The 17,552-nt window shown below is 43.7% G+C and overlaps 1 protein-coding gene across 1 annotated transcript in view; it reads right to left on the reverse strand.

Moving 5' to 3' along the window:
* Positions 1-17,552, reverse strand: part of adamts7 (a disintegrin-like and metallopeptidase (reprolysin type) with thrombospondin type 1 motif, 7) — an 87,760-nt gene that overhangs the window by 20,184 nt on the left and 50,024 nt on the right. The window contains exons 17-22 of the mRNA XM_086144150.1: positions 11,844-11,970; positions 9,467-9,680; positions 6,165-7,610; positions 4,819-4,971; positions 4,552-4,728; positions 2,357-2,503 (exon numbers count right to left, since the gene is read on the reverse strand). Of these exons, the coding sequence (XP_086000276.1) occupies positions 2,357-2,503; positions 4,552-4,728; positions 4,819-4,971; positions 6,165-7,610; positions 9,467-9,680; positions 11,844-11,970 (2,264 nt within the window). The remainder of the gene's footprint in view (positions 1-2,356; positions 2,504-4,551; positions 4,729-4,818; positions 4,972-6,164; positions 7,611-9,466; positions 9,681-11,843; positions 11,971-17,552) is intronic.

Below are 17,552 nucleotides of genomic sequence, written 5' to 3' on the forward strand. Positions count from 1 at the left end.
TTTTTGGTTAGCGACGTTTTACGGCTCAACAGATTCATTCATTCATCGTCTAGGTCGCTTATCCTGCAGTAAGGGTCGTGGAGGGGTTTCCTGGAGTCATTGGGCGAGGGGCTGGGTTTAACCAGCATACCGCAGAACCTCTGCCGACCAATTGAATTCGTTCCTTGACTCGTAAACGAAACGTTCACGTACCGGATCAATTTTTTTTCACTGAAATTTAATTAAGAAGAGGAGGCGTGGCACAGTGCAGGGTGTTGAGCGACCGTCCTTGGAACCAAACATTTCTGGTTCGGCTCCTCCGAGTGTGTCGAAGTGTTGTTGAGCGAGAAGCTGAACCCCTATCTCAGGGGTGGGCAAACTTTTTGACTCGCGGGTCGACTCGCGGCGCATCAAAGTTTTTTTGTGGCTGCTCTCAGGATGGATCCGAGGTGCTGCTCGGTTAAATTGGATCTGTGAAGGGTTTTGTTGGTGTTTGTAGGTTGAACCAAACACCGTTAGCATCTTATGTGCTGTCCTCCGGAGGCTTACAAACATGGCTAATCGCTAATTTGAAGGCCAGCATAAAACTTGCTTCGGTATTCGACTCAGTCTGGCTTCTCTGACCTTCTCTCCAAAACATCTAACATGTGCTGTCCCTCTGATAGACTCATTCCTGATCCTATCCATCCTGGTCACTCCCAAAGAGAACCTCAACATCTTCATCTCTGCAACCTCTAGTTCTGCCTGCTGTCTTTTGGTCATTGTAACTGTTTCTAGTCTCTACAGCATCGCTGGTCTCACCACTGTCTTGTTCACCTTTCTCATCATACTGGCTGATAGTCTTCTATCCCATAGTACCCCTGACACTTTTCTCCACCCATTCCAACCTGCTTGAACCCGTCTCTTCACCTCTTTTCCACACTCTCCGTTGCTCTGGACTGTTGACCCTAAGTACCTGAAATCCTCCAGCTTCTTGATCTCCACTCCCTGTAGCCTCACCGTTCCACCTGAGTTCTTCTCATTCACACACATATATTCCGTCTTGCTGCGACTAACTTTCATTCCTCTCCTTTCCAGAGCATACCTCCACCTCTCTAGATTTTCCTCAACCCGTTTTCTGCTCTCACTACAGATCCCAATGCCATCTGCAAACATCATGGTCCATGGGGATTCCTGTCTAACCTCATCTGTCAGCCTGTCCATCCCCATTGCGAACAAGAAGGGGCTCAGAGCTGATCCCTGATGGAGTCCCACCTCCACCTTGAGCTTCTCTGTTACCCCTACAGCACACCGTACCTCTGTCTTACAGCTAGCATACATGTCCTGCACCAGTTCAACATACTTCTCTGCCACTCCAGACTTCCTCATACAATAATTTACTGAAAAAAAAAGAAAAAAAAACAACATGGAGTACCTCCCACGACTGCCGCAACACTACAACATGGAACGCCCGTGAGTTTGTTTTTGCGTTCATGCACCGAGGGCACCCTATTCGTAAGTTGCTCATAATTCGGGGCATTCTTAAGGTTCTTCTGCACAACCATTCAGTCTCTCATTCATACATCTGTGGAAAGAAACGCTAAAAACATGTGAAGAACACGCAAATTCCACAAAGAAACTCCTGTTGAAAATTGAACAGAGGAACTTCTCGTCGCCATCGCGGCACCCAAAACAGGTTCCGAATGCAAATCTACTGGGTAGCTTCGAGCGACCGGATAAACGAAGCGCTAAAGCTGCGAGCTTGCATGTAGCGAAGTCTACTTTTGGCTCGGCGGTCCGTCCTAACTTCTGCACGCCGGCTTTGCACGTGCGCCGACGCCTGATTGTGACGTTTTTTTTCCGACGGCCTTAAAATCTCCGTCCGCGGGAAGAGGGCGAGGGACGTCAGAGGTGATTTATCACAGCTTCCTTGTTTTTTTCGGATGAAAAGGGATATTCTGAAAAGGCTATTCTGCAAGTAAACAGGAGTCATGCCGGGAGATCACACAGGGATGTGAGATTAGGGAGGCAGTCATAATGGCCGGAGGCAGCAAGGTTACTATTCAGGATCGTCTGGGCGAGAACCGACTCTGCCGCCGCCGCCATGTCGACGGGCGTTAAGCACGCCGATTATACCCGATAACGCCAGGTTCCGGGGGGACGGAAGGATGTCTGAAACAGTCAGGATCCGTGCATTCGTGAGACGCCGCCTCCGTTCAGCAGATGTGACATCACGAGGAGGAGCGGGAAGTTATGTCAATACTCATCTTTTCGAACCGTCGCTTTATCTGCACCCTTGAGATTCACGTGTCCCTTGAGTATCTTCGTCCGTTCTCATCTTGTTCTTTCTACTCGTCTTTTTTTTTTTTTTTTTTTTTACGTCGTCTCGTAATGTTACCTGTCCCCAGGATCCGGTGAGCCACTGGGCGCAAGGCTGGCTGTTACACGGCCTGATGTTGCCGGGCTGAAGATCCCTGTCGCATTGGTCCTCCTCTGGACAAGTGACAATACGCTGCTGTTCGCCACCTCCGCAAACCTCGGAACACTAGACAACACACACACACCGACGTATTTACCGCTAGCTCAATGTGTACAAGACTATAGCTGGTCTTGGATATGTTTTTTGACGGGTTCTAGTCCTTTTCCAAGCAACGGTCTTACCGATCAATAGTGGATAGTTACTGTTCCATTTTGTTCTTATCCCTGATGTTGTTGTTGCTCTCTCCGCGGTCTATTCATTCCTGGATTATTCTTCTAACTGTCTCTCTATTTTTTTTTTTTTCATATTTATTTTTGACATTATAACTGTTACGCTGCCGTGACAAGACAATTTCCCCCAATGGGGATCAATCAAGGTTATCTCATCTTATCTTAAGGCGAAGACGGAAACTGTCGTTTTTCAAAATTAGATCCGGATGGTCACGTGAAAAAAACACTATAATATGCACTGAGAAGGATTTTCTTAGCGGACCAAAATAATCCGAGGAGCGGTACCGACCTGGACACCTCTACTCTAATGCATTACTTCTCAAATATTCCCACGGGTGACCCCGGGGCCGGGAACATGCTTATTTTTGCTGCACGAGCATAAAGTGTAATTGCACATCCACAGTAGGTGGCAGTGGTGTGTGTGCAGAGTATTAGCTCTGCGGTGTAGGTTTGTTTTTGCACCGAGCGTGAGGTGGAGCAGGAGATATGAAGTGCAGTGAATAAACCCTCAAGAGACACCATGGAAAAATATTTAACAGGGATGATAAGAAAAGCGGTGAGGGACGGAGATAATGAGACAAACGAAAGTCACCCGAAAGCTAAGAAGAGGAAATATGACGAAGCTTATGTATTCACTGTGACTACCGTGGGAGACGAGGAAATATTTACCATGTCTAAAAAACAAAGTGTCATGAGTTAATGTTACTGCTCATTTTGAATGTATTATTTTATTTTATTTTATTTTATTTTATTTTATTTTATTTTATTTTATTTCATTTTATTTTTCAAGATCAAATGGTTCAGTCAGTCCAATAATGTTTATAATTATGTATTAATAACAAAGTGCTGTTTTATTTTATTTTATTTTACAAGATCAAATGGTTCAGTCAGTCAAAAAATGTTTATAATTATTTATTGAGAACAAAGTGCTGTTTTATTTTATTTTATTTTACAAGATCAAATGGTTCAGTCAGTCAAAAAATGTTTCTAATTATTTATTGAGAACAAAGTGCTGTTTTATTTTATTTTATTTTAAAAGATCAAATGGTTCAGTCAGTCAAAAAATGTTTATGATTATTTATTAATAACAAAGCGCTGTTTTATTGTATTTTATTTCATTTCATTTTATTGTCTTTCATTTTATTTTTCAAGATCAAATGGTTCAGTCAGTCAAAAAAGTTTATATTTATTTATTAATAACAAAGTGCTGTTTTATTTTATTTTATTTTTAAGCTCAAATGGTTCAGTCAGTCAAACAATGTTCATAATTATTTATTAATAACAAAGTGCTGTTTTATTTTGTTTTGTTTTATTTTTCAAGATCGAATGGTTCAGTCAGTCGAAAAATGTTTATGATTATTCATTAATAACGGTGCCATAAATAATAATTTTACAAGAAGTAAACTGAAACACTTTAGTTTTAAGTAATAGAATATTGTAAAAATAATCTAGTAATTAAAATTAATTAAAAATCAAAATTATATAAGATTTTTTTTTTTTTTTTTTTTAATTTTCAGGAAAATGTATGCTTTTTAAATCTTTTCTCATTTACAGTGTAAAAGCATGTTAATAAAGTGATTTGTTTTGTTGCGAGTCGATCTATATTTCTTTCCCTTTTCTTTCTTTAATGTTAATAAGGGTACAACATATATAACAATTTTATGGACAAGTTGGGGGGGTTCGCAAAATGTTTTCTTCTTCCTAGTGGGGGGGGGGCTAACAGAAAATAATCGAAAAGCACTGCTGTAATGCAACGTTTCCGCAGAATTCACTTAAATAAATTACACGGGTTTTTGAGACGCAGAGATTGACCGACGTCCGACGGAATTTCGTTTCATTTTTCCGGAATGAATGGAAAGCTAACAAGGAGAGGTTGTTCCTCACCTCCCCCCAGGAGGAGCTGTACCAGTCCAGGCACGGCTGGCCGTTGCAAGGTATCTGAGTCTGGGGTCTGGAAGACATGGCACGGCAGTGGAAAGGTCGCAGGGGTCTTTCGTCCCGCATGTCAAAACACTGGACGTCCCGCGATTTAACGCCGCCGTCGCCGCAGTTCCGGGAACACTGAGAAACAGATTAAATTGCCGACTTTAACGCCGGAACAAATCCATCGCTAATCCCCATGTCGTGATATAACCGAACCGGACGTCTCACTTTACTCCACTCCCCGACTTTCCACATGGAGCAGGGGCGAAGGTAGCACCGCTGGGCAGGCGTCGGCATCTTCGCCGGGTCGCAGTCGGACTCCGCGCCGGTGCTGCACGCCAAAGTCCTCCAGATGGCACCCAGACCGCAGGTTGTGGAGCACTGACCCCACAAAAAAATGGAGGAAAAAAAAAAAAGCACAATAGCGCTGCTGTCAAACAGCCCATACTTCTGTCGGCGACACAATAAACCTCTGTAACACCAAGAATCCCAGTTATCCGATGGATTCGTGTCTTTGTCGGCTGCAATCTGAGGTTCTCGGGTTCGAATAGAGGAGATATATTTGATGAGAAAGAGTTTTAGGTTTAGTTTTTGGCACGTTCAAACGTCCGGCCTGCGGGCCAAATGAGGTCGGTGTTTAAATTTACGCCGGCCCGCAGCCTCTGTCAAAAAAATCAGGAATAAAGTATAATTTGGTCCGTTCTTCTATTTCATATTTTTTATCTGGGACTAAAATTGAAATTATGAAAAACTGCATTTTTTCTTTTTTGAAAACAAGTAATACAAGGAGTCACACGGCTTTCAATGTTTTGAACGGATTAATATCGCTGTTAGCGTGTTCGCATGTTTTGAATTTAGAAGTTCATAATGAGCGTTTAATATTGAATAAAATGTAATATTTCAAATTTTTCTGATTTTTTTTTTCAGCCAGACTTTTACCTCATTTTATGTGGTATTGAAATATATGATTTTGGTAAAAAAAATTAGATTTGTGTTCTGTGTTCAAACATTTACAATAAAAAATGTCAGGAAATAGCTCATGTGCATTTACAGAACTGTCTCAGAAAATTAGAATATTGTGATAAAGTTCTTTATCTTCTGTAATGCAATTACAAAAACAAAAATGTCATGCATTCCGGATTCATTCCAAATCAACTAAAATATTACAAGCCTTTTATTTATTTTAATATTGCTGATTACGGCTTACATCTTGAGGAAATTCAAATTTCCTATCTAAAAAAAATATTAGAATATCATGAAAAAGTAATTTTTGCTATTTTAATTGCATTACAGAAGATAAAAAACTTTATCACAACATTCTAATTTTCGGAGACAGTCCCATAATGCTAACGCTTCAACGAATGTCTGGCAGAATGGTCGGCCATCACATATTTTCACCTCATCAAATACGGGCCTCTTTGCAAAAAGTTTAGACATTCTTGCTCGAGAGTCAATCCGTGAAGGCTCTGCCGTGTCTTTGACAAGAAATCCCGCAGAGGCGTTTACGGAGACACGGCGTACCTTCGCTCCTCGACCAACACAACAAGCACAAACAAAGAACCGTTGGACTCAACTGTGCTCCAGTTTCCCGCCACCCAGTGAGCGGCGCCGGGCCGAGGCGGAGGCGGCGTCGGACGAGGGGGATCCGTTACCGGCGGCGGAGCGGCAGGCGTGTCGGACGCAGGCGGGTTTGACGGGGGGAGATGGCTCCGACTTCTCTGGGACGAGGGGTCGGTTCGAGTCGGGGTCCGCCCGGTCGGAGGTGCCTGAAAATCGTCCGCAGGGGTCGCGGTGGACGTTTCCATTTCCGACAGAGGTAAGAATTTGGTCCCTGAGGTGAGCGCAAATGGGGACGGGAGAAGAGTGGGGCTCTCGGGCGCGGGGGCCGAGGTGGCGGCGAGGTCGGGCTCCCGTAGACGCCTTTCCCCGGCGGTACTCGTGTCCTCATTGAAGCGATTTCCTTCGTCGTCCGGTTGAGGGGCGGTTGAAGAAGACGCGCTCGGCTGAGTGTTCCTTTCAGGCGTTTCAAAAGCCGTGCCGCTCTCGACGCCGCCTTCGAGATCCGGCGATGAGAAACCCGAAGGTCTCGCAGAAAAACCCGGTGTGTACATGTCATCGTGACCGTGCTGTAAATGTGGATCGAGCGCAGACATCGTCGTTTCTGGGTTAAAACTGGCTTCTTCTGGAGTGACGGTGAAGTCCTCGACACGACCTCCTCCCTCCGCGGTCGGGTGATTTGAGTTCCGCTCCGCTGTCCTCCCGGGGCGCGTCGGGGAGTTCGGCGTTTCCGTCCGAAACGGATCGTCGCGTCCGTCTTTTGATACATTCGGTTTCTCCGTCGTTGGGAAAAGCAGCGACTGAGCGGTAGAGACGGGCAGGAGATGATCTTCAGAGAGGAAGTCGTCCCAGTTTTCGGAGTTTACCTGCGGGGACTCGTCGGTTGCGGGTTCGCCGTTGTCTTCCTCATCGTCCGGATCTGTGTTCCGCGGCTCGGGCGTCAATTCGCCGTCTTCTGAAATCGCGGCGCTGGGAGAAGAAACCGCGGGCGCTCTTGTACTTTCACCGCTCGTCGGACCGGCCTCCCGCTCCGAATCGAATTCCTGGCCTGAATCGTCCCCGTCGTCCGAAAGGTCTTCGTGGAAGTTGATAAAATTGTAGTCGTAGTAAAAGTCATCGACGTGTTCGCCGCCTCCCAGAGAATTGTCGACGCTCTCGATGTTATTGTGGTAGTGAAAATCCCCGTCGATGTCATTGGCGCCGTGTCTTGGCTGGGCCCTGGCGGGGCCGTGTTTGGGAGGCGCCATGACGGCAGGGATGGAGTTGACTTCATTGAACACTTCTTCTATGCTCGACCAGCCGCTGCCGGACGAGTCGACGTTTCCGAAATTATCGGGCGGGCAGTCCCGGACGTGGCACGCCGCGACGGCGGGCGGCTTTGCCTGGAGGTCGCAGTCGACGCCCGTGTTTCTGGAGCAGGTGACGTTGCGGCGGCGCACTCCGACTCCGCAGGTCAGCGAGCACTGCGGGAACAGGAGAACAGGAAGTGGCTCGGTTTATCCGTTTTCTCTTTAATACCCGGGCGGTGTCGGAGAAATCTCAAATCGGCGGACGTTTATCTGCGTTCCGCGGGTCGAATTCAGCAGAGGCGGGGGAAACATGGAAAGAATATTAAAGACTTTTCAGATGTTGCTTTTTTTTTTTTCTGAGAAACTTTCTGAAAACAAAGCCGGCAGGTTTCAACCTAAACGGAAATCCAGACAGTTGATCAATGCGTTCGTTGTCTAAATAGCTAATCTCGCAGTCAGGGTTGCCGGGGCGCTCGAGCTTATCTTACCGTTCATTGGGCGAGCGGTGGGCTTCGCCCTGGATTGGTCGCCATAGGTCCGCCATTCCGGACTATAAGCCGCTACTTTTTTCACGCGCTTCGAAAACGGCGGCTTAAACATTGCTGCAGCTAATTTATGGATTTTTCAGCCAAAACATTTAGCCTCATCACATCGCACCAATAATATTACCGTGAATTTCTGCGGCCGTTCAGTTCCGACACTGAAGACGATGTTTTAATGGTTTTATGCAGCTGGAAGACAAAGATAGCGTTCAGCTGGAGTAGGACAGAGCGGGGATAGAAATAGATGGATGGACTTTTCCATGTGTTATATATTATTAGTCTTTATTAATATTTATTTAATATTTATCATATATACATTATATTCAATATATTTATGTATATAATAATCATTGTGTATAATATTTAATATTTATATATATGTATTTAATATTCATTATATGTAAAATATCTTATATTTATTTATTTAATATTTATTAATATTAATCTTTATTATTTACTATTAATCTCTTTCATCAGCCATGATACAGGCACTGTCCGTAAAAAAAGCATATCCCGTACGTAATTGTTGATGTTATCGGTCGGCATTTAATTAAGAGTTAAAAAATGTTTCTGTGTAAATATCGTGGACATCTGCAGCTTATAGACAAGTGCAGCAAAAATATGTTCACACATATTCCTTTTTTAAATTTTTAGCCGGTGCGGCTTATATTCAGGTGCGCTCAATAGTCCGGAAAATACGGTAATATTGTAATTGCCTAATGTAAAGTATAATCGTCGTATTCAGATTAAATACTGTCAACTGACTAAAGTTTTTATTATATGAACTCCTGCTACTCTTATCAGTCTGAGGAAACATTTTCATGAATAAAAAAACTGGTACAAAACGAGGTTGGGAACCACTGATCAAGAAACATACGACCATGCATGAAACTTGCAGAAGATTGAAGACGCCATCGATCAGCCAGCGCGTTGTTTTCCTCTGATTAGAAGCAAGACTTAATGAACAGTTGCACGCTTCGATGATTTTGTCGTGGATATCTTTCCAATAATTCTCCGTATTTTTAATCGTTCCGTTGTCTTCTTTGCAATCAGTTTTTTGTGCTACAACCCCGATTTATACACATAAATTTGTAAGAATCAGAATCAGCCAAATTTTTCCCCTTGGAGCAATTGTGTGTGTGTGGAGGGAGGGGGGGGGGGCACATGGGGTAGAAACATCCAATTTAATTTAAAATTAATTTGAAATTTTCACATTCGAGCGTCAAATAGACATATAACCATTCAGACTTTTTTTTTTTTTTTTGTAGTTGTAATTCAAAAGACATTCTCCACGATCTGCAGGATAGAACGCACGTCTCAACCTTCAGCCAACAAAATGGTCCATTGGCGAATCGCACGTCTGGCATACAGAGAGGCCTTTTCACGCAGCCTGAGTGGGTGTCTGGCGACGGCAACAACAATTAGCATGTTTCAACCCCTTGGATACGGCGTTTTGTTTTTCTCCCCAGCCAGAATCCCTGAGCTCACCTTTGACCAGCCGCCAGCGGTCCAGTCCGCCGGGCAGGGGATGTGAGCGTTGCAGGAGGAGAGCGACTCGGGTTCGGGGAGGTGTTTGCATTCGTCGGGCGACAGCGACTCCTGCTCCTCCACGCTAATCGCCTGGATACACAACACCGTCCTCCTGGCGAGACCCGAACTCCCGCAGCTCGACGAGCATTTCTGCCACTCCCCGGACCACCATCTAAACGTCGGGGCACAAAAGAGGCGATTTACAGCTGTCTGGCTAATTTGTGAGCCGTGTGAATACTCCTTATTCCTTTCTTTTCCTTTTACCCGAGCACAAAGTAACCTCCTCGGTTCTTTCCCCGTCCTCTTTTTTGGATCAATCGAAGGTGTTGAAAAGCCGCGGTACAAACAGATTTTACGGGCAAAACAAAAGACGGTATTGTTGAATTTCAAGGGATGTGTTTTTATGATTTGAAAAACCCAGGGATAATAGTCGCTGTGTTGCGTCAGAGGAGTTGTTTACATCTGCGTACGGACAGGACATAGAAGGAGGAGCTGCCTTTCCGCTCTTAGGATCTGGATTGATTTTTTAAAAATATGATTTCTGACATTGACGACCCGCCACGTGCCTGGTCTAATCCCTCGGATCGACCGACCGTTGACCGGAAAACATACGAATTCACTTTCTCATTCAGTCTGCGAAGATGGAAAACGTAATAAGATTAGATTTAACGCAAAATGGTTTGATTGGTTTGGAAATCATTTGTTTTTCAAGTTTAAAATGGTGTTTTAAAATGGCTGACCCGCCACGCGCCTGGTCTAATCCCTCGGATCGACCGACCGTTAATCGGAAAACGTACGAATTCACTTTCTCATTCAGTCTGCGAAGATGGAAAACGTAATAAGATTAGATTTAACGCAAACTGGTTCGATTCGTTTGGAAATCATTTGTTTTTCAAGTTTAAAATGGTGTTTTACTGTGTCCACCATTTAAACACCTGTATTTGCATTTTAACTCCCGGCTTGAACCCCGATACGTCACTTCTGCTTGGTTCTATTTCTTATTCTTTTTTTTTTTTTGGTTTCTTCCCCATGCCAGAGACCGATGACATGCCATCTCTCTGCCAGTAATCATCATTTTTTAATAATTTTTTGTAAATCTGATTAAAAGGGATCCATTAGTCTAGTAACCCATGAGGAAGGGTAAGTAAAAAGGGGTAAGAATCAGAACCGCAGTCTCTACTGGCACCACTAGATGTCATTAGATCTTAAACGCCGGCCCGTTAAATGTCGACGCTCAGGTTGTTGTCCTGACAACTTGTGTTGACGATTTCACCGCACATTTCTTGACAAAAATGCTAGCAACCAATTGGATGCTAAAGGACCTGGATCTCTCCCATGGTTTGATTTAATTGTTTGCTTTTATCCAAAATGCAGATTCTAACATACCAGGTTATTCATACTTTCATAATTATGGTCATATTTTTGTGAAATAATTGACTTTTTTTTCAGAATTCTAAGGTAGGCACGTTTAACACGGAAAAAGCAGCGGCGCTGTTCTTTCACACTTATCCGCTGTCGCAGAAGGTTGCGTGGATGAGGCGTGAAAATCCACGTAAAACATCAGAGAAAGCATATTAGCATATAGCTAATGGATGGTAATTCTTGGATGAAGGCCCCAGAACTTTTAATTGTCTCTTTTATTCGTATTTATATTGTTGCGCCTCTGTGACAAATGAATTTTCCCCATGGGGATCAATAAAGTAATCTTGTCTTAAAAGCGGCGGTACCTCCGAGACAAACTCCAAAAGGCTAAAAGACCAAAGTGCGTGCTAGCAGCTAGCAGCAACGGCGCTAACGATGTATCTTCCGCCTCAATCAACCCATTGGCTGCTTGTTTGTCACTGCGTTGATGTTGTTTGTGTCGGATTTTCCACGACGCTCAGCGCCGCAGGGCTACGAGTACTTCTGCGGTTGACTTTCTCGAATCAGCGTTCGGTCGTGAGGACAAAACTTCGGGTTTTCTCCCTGCCCTGCTCACAGACATCCTATCATATCCCCAGATAATAGAGCGGGCTATTGGTGCCGCGTAAACAGTTGCATAATAGACGCATGACGCAACATGTGACAGCGAGCGCAGACAATGGGCAAACTGTTCCCTAAAAAGAAAAAAAAAAAAGACACATTAACTCACCATTTGTGTTTTCATCAGACATGGAAAATAGAGATTAATCCCCATTTTTGTGTTTGTAAGGGAGGAAGAAGTACACATCCAGCCGGGGTTGTAGTGATCGCGGTAGCTGCCTTGACGTTTTTTTTTTTTCTGTTTGTTTTTGTGCAACTGCGGCTGTCAAGAATGCGTTGGAAATAAAAAAAATTAAAAAGTCCAGGATCTTACTTGGCTGGACACGGCTCCTTGTGACAGCTGGTTTGGTTATCATCAGGTCGGGTCAGAGGGTCACAGAAACGCTCCTCCGCTATTCCAGTGGTCCTCTCCACACAGTGCACGATCTGTCTCTGGACACCTTCAACACACACACACACACACACACACACACACACATGCTAGCACCAAAAAAAATGACTAAAAGACAATCATTATGAAAGGCAGTTGCCTTTTCGATGCTTCAACAGTGGCATAAAGTTCAGTTGAACGGAAGTACAAGTCTGGGTCCCCCGACACGGTTCACATAAGGACCGCTCTTTTGAGGCTGCGACAGATTTCCTGTGACTCCTCACTTCATCATCGCTCCCCGTCACCCGAGGGGGATTTCCAACCCGTCAGAAGGAGCGAGACCTCTTCCCCCTCTCCTCCCGACCCGCCACAACATATGTCCGATTATTCATTTGCACCTTCAGAGGCGTGTCTCGCCGGGGACGGACGGTTTCGGAAGACACAGCTGCACGCTCGGGAACCGAGTCCGTGAATCCAGTTGACTCGAGGATGCGTTTGCGCGTTCGACTGAATAAACCAAGTCGGTCACCAAGAGACGCGCGCCGTGATGACAGTTTCAAGGATTCTTGTCTCAGTCCTCCACGTCATGGTGAATTCCTGTCCAAATCTTCTCGTCGTGGCTACCGGACTTAAATTTCTTCACTTGAAGACGTTTCACCGCTCATCCGAAAAGGCTTCTTCGGTTCTAATGACCTGCTGGGAGTTTCCGAATAAAACCAACCGTCTTCCCTGGCCAGAGAAGACGGATGGTTCGAGAGAGGAGTCAAAGAAGACATCATTTCAACATTTCACAAACGTATAACGCCGTATCGGGATCAATACCGAGGCGAATTTGCACACTCACTTTCCGATCCAGGTAATCCCGCAACGAACAACAACCCCATTAACAGAACAACCCTAGTTAGACCTCGTTTCTGCCAATCGACTCTTACATTTGCGTAACAAACCACCTTAACCTAGACCCGCCCAAATATATACTGCTCAAAAAAATAAAGGGAACACTTGAAAAACACAATGTAACTCCAAGTCAATCACACTTCTGTGAAATCATAGTGTCCACTCAGGAAGCAACACAGATTCATTTTGACTTGTTTTAAGGACATTACATCAAAGTTGGATCAGCCTGGAGTTTGTTTTCACACTTTAATTTTGAGTGTGATTCCTAATCAGACCTCCATGGGTTGATACAATTGATTTCCATTGATCATTTTTGTGTGATTTTGTTGTCAGCACATTCAACTGTGTAAAGAGCAAAGTATTTCATAAGAATATTTCATTCATTTAGATCTAGGATGTGTTTTTTAAGTGTTCCCTTTATTTTTTTGAGCAGTGTATATATATTTGGGAACTCATTAGGACTCAAGAAGCCTCTCGGATGAGGCCTGAAACGCCTTCAAGTGAAGAAATTCAAGTCCGGTTGCCACGACAAGAAGATTTCAACAAACCAAGAATTCGAAGGGTTCAGTTTGTGATTCCGCGTACAACAAGGCCTGTCATTAGGGAATTATTTTCTCACTTTCCCAGCAGCAGCCACTTGTACTGGAGGTAATTCCAAAGATGATTTTCAGCCGCGACATGAACCGTTACTCCATCTGTTTGACTTCTTGCATTATCAGAATCGGACTGTCCGCCACGTGCCTTCTTGGCACGAGACAACCGGCAGCTTCTTCGCCGCTCCGCACGTGTAGGTTCACCAAGACCTGAGAGCTGACAAGTCATTACTTGAGTAAAGGTCATCCGTCAAACAGACATCTCGGGGGAGGGGAAACGGGATTTTAACGTTGACGTGTCTTTTCTCTGACCGCCTTCTCGGCCTTCTGCTACGACGCTGATAAAAGATTTATCTTCCAAAAAAACTCTAATTTTTTATCGTCGTCGAGCGCTGTTGTCAGGCAGTCGCCTCCCTTGAACGGTCACTTGACCCCAAGCCTTCTGTGGGTATCAGCTAATCTAATTTAATGCTTTTTAATGCCACTTTAAACAAATTTAACATCCATTTCCAACTGTAGATACATTTATTTAGAATAAGGTCGCTCGTTCGAAGCCCTTCTGAGTGACAAATGGATTTAACTTTGTGTAAGATTACTATTAATATTGTCCATTTAAATCGCACTCATCCTTGCACCTGCACTTTGTGACTTACACACCAAGCTGCACTCAAATGTTTTATCTGCACTACTAACACTGTTCAAATTTATTATAATGTTTACATCTCTGCATGTTTACATTCTCCTGCATTATCTTTTTCATTTCCCTCCACTATTTATAGATTATGGCAGTATGTTTATCACTACCATTATCTATTGTCAATACATATCTGTATGCACTGCGGACGACAAAGTAAGACGTTCATTGTACAAGGAAACAATGTCCATATGACAATAAACAATTTGAATTTTATTGTACTTTATAAAACCCTTGCGGGAAACCTCCTCTCCATAATTAACCCGTCACGGATGAACCGTGAGCAGCTGGCAGCCATCTAGCGGCACCAGTTAGGGTCTCGCTCAACAAGACATAGGTGTCAAACTCCGGCTCGCGGGCCAAATTTGGCCGCACGGTCATTATATTTGGCCCGCAAAGCAATACCAAATGACTATTAGAGCTGGCCTGACGCTATAGTCTACAGTGCATGTATTGCTAATTCTGCAAATCCCAGAATTTTCTGCTGGTGTTTTGGCACGAAAATCACAAGAGGACCCATAAACGCCCTCTCGTCTGTTGACAGTTGTCATAGCGACCTTATGCTAATACTGGCACCCTGCTGCTTAGGCAGAAAACAGGATTTTGCATGTGTGCAATATGAAGTTATATATTGGATAGTATTAAGCTATGCTGGTTCCATATTTAGTTTTTAAGCAAAACTTGTTTGGGTCCATATGAAAAAGTTCATTGTTACATCTGGAGGAAGATTTTTTTTAAATAAATATCAATGTTGGCCTGCGAATTTGTCCCAGTTTTGAATTTTGGCCCACTGTGTATTTGAGTGTGACACCCCTGCACCAGGAGGAGCCGGGGATCCAAACAGTACCGTTGGGTTCCAAGGATGATCGCTCTAACCTCTGCGCCACGCAGTATCTCTTAGTTTGTTTCCTTTTTGCTCAAAACTCCGTTTCGACATTTGTCAGTTTAAAGCATTTGTCCTTGTGTCGCCACCCATTAGACTTGGTGATCGTTATTTTTCCCCCGTAAACGTAGTTCCGGCTCGTCCTTCGACGCTTTTCTTTTCAGTCCCTGCATCGCACGCTCTCGCTTTCTCCTCTGTTTATCGATTTCGTCTTGGCCGAGGCAACAGAAGCCGGTCGTTTGAGAAACACCTCCGCAAGCTCCTAAAGCTCCGACCCGATCGCAGACGTGGTCTCTGGGCCTCGATCGGTTATGTTGCACATCTCCACCTCCCTGCGGAAATCTTTTTCTAAAATTTTGGGACAAGTCCTAATGTCATAAAATAGCTTGTTTTGTCCTTTCCACGGAGAAGTTTTAGCAACACCAGAGTCGGGAAACAGCTCAGAGACCGCGTGTTGTTTTTGGCGACGGGAGGCGTCGCCGTGCTGGTCCAAGCCAACAAATCCGCCACGGTCAACTGCCGCCCGCCTTTCGCCGACTTATGACCGTCTTATCTCAAGTGCCAGTAGCCGAGTTGATGTCATTGGGCAAAAATGTCTTCGCAGAAGCGACAAAACGCCTCATCCCGGTTTTCCGCCTTCATCCATCCACTTTGGTTGAAAATTACAATTTCCCATTTCGCGTCACAACACTACTCTCCGCTCTTTCACCGCGCTTTGTAACTTCGGAACAGCGGCTGTAAACAAACGCCGATGAAAGGGTTCCGCCTGTCAATCATCACTTATCATCACACTATTCTGTTCGGAATGATTAAATGTTACATAGACTCATCAAAATAAAATACTCATAACAATGTTTTTCTTTTCCCCATTAAGCATATTTAAATTTTTAATGCCTGTAGACCCAATAAACCAATCGCGTACTACGGGTTGATTGCAAAGGTAATCTGGGTACACACATTGCATGATACTAAAAAAAAATGGATGTCAGCCAATCAGCCGTCGTCAAATTTGTCGCTTAATTGACGCACAGGGCGGCAAGTCTGACATGAGATACGATTAAATTCAACTTGATTGCAGCCCTGCTCTATATATTGATTAATGTTTAGTAAATATATATAAATTAATGCTTTTTAATGCTATCCAAGGCATTAATTTTTTGAAAAATCTATTTAATGACTTTTAATGACCCGTGGAAACCCTGGATCAGCAGCGCCTTTGACCTCTGATTTTCACCCCATCACCAACACTTTAAAACCCTTCCCTGTATATTTATTTCCAAGCTTGTAATTCATTCAATCTTTCCAGTCCCAGGTATTTTATGTAGTACTTTATTTTCATTCGTTTTTTTAATTTGTACATTTGCTACTTACTGCCTACGCCTCCCTCCTGCATTTGACTCAATCAAAGGGTTTTACCATAATTTACGGACTTTAAGCCGCTAAATTTTTCCCCCACACACTTTGAACACTGCGGCTTAACCAATGATGTGGCTAATTTATGGATTTTTATGGGCTAACGAGCTTCACGCCGCCAAAACATGTAGCCTCGTCACATCGGACCGATGAAATTACCGTGAACTTCCGAGGCTGTTCAATTCCGACACAGAGGAAGACGAATTTCATGGTTTTAGTGCGCAGGAGGAAAAGGAAGATAGCGATCAGCTGGAGTGGGACAAAGCGGGGATAGAAAATAGATGGACATTTCATTGTGTTATTTATTATTAATAATATAATTGTTATTATATGTAATATCCAATATATTTATTTATTTAATATTTAATATTTAATATTTATTTATTTAATATTTATTAATATTAATCGTTATTATTTATTGATCTGTTTCATCAGCCTGTTAACAGGCACTGTTCGGAAATAAAGGTTTTTTAGTACGCATTCGTGGATGCTCACCGGTATGTATTTAATTAAAAGGGAAAAAATGTTTCTGTGCCTCATTTTATGTTATCTCATGTTACAACGTGGACAAGCGCAGCCTAAATATGCACAAAAATATTTGTTTATTTGTAGCCAGTGTGGCTTATATTCGGGTGCGCTCAAAATGACAGTACAAGCGTTTGCTTTCTCAATCGACAAACAACCATTCAGCCTTTTTTATTTCTAATTCAAAAGGCAAATATCTGCAGGATAGAATGCACATATCAACCTGCGGCCAATGAAATGGGCGACTGGCGAATTACGCGTCCAGCATACAGAGGTGTCTTTCCACACAGCCTGAGTGGTTGTCTGGCGACGGCAACAACAATTAGCGTATTTAACATACATCATGTTACAACATGGACACCTGCGACTTATTGACAAGTTTGGCCTATAAATGTACACTTATATATATTTGTGTATTTTTAGCAAGCGCGGCTTATATTCAGGTGCGCTCAATAGTCAGGAAATAACAGGCTAACCCCTCGCTAAAATGTCACCGCAGAGCTTATTTGAAAAGATGAAACACCAGAAGGGTCTCAGGGTGCCGGAAAAAGAGCTGAAAATACCAAGAGTCCTACTTAAACTGGTTCGTCACAACAGCCTCCCGAGTCCGCGGAAAAAGTTGTCCGGGATGAAAGTAGGACAAAAAG

The sequence above is a fragment of the Fistularia commersonii genome, chromosome 3 (assembly GCF_037954325.1).
Source record: "Fistularia commersonii isolate RoL2024-O1a breed Wild chromosome 3, RoL_Fcom_v1.0, whole genome shotgun sequence".
Classification (NCBI taxonomy): Eukaryota; Metazoa; Chordata; class Actinopteri; order Syngnathiformes; family Fistulariidae; genus Fistularia; species Fistularia commersonii.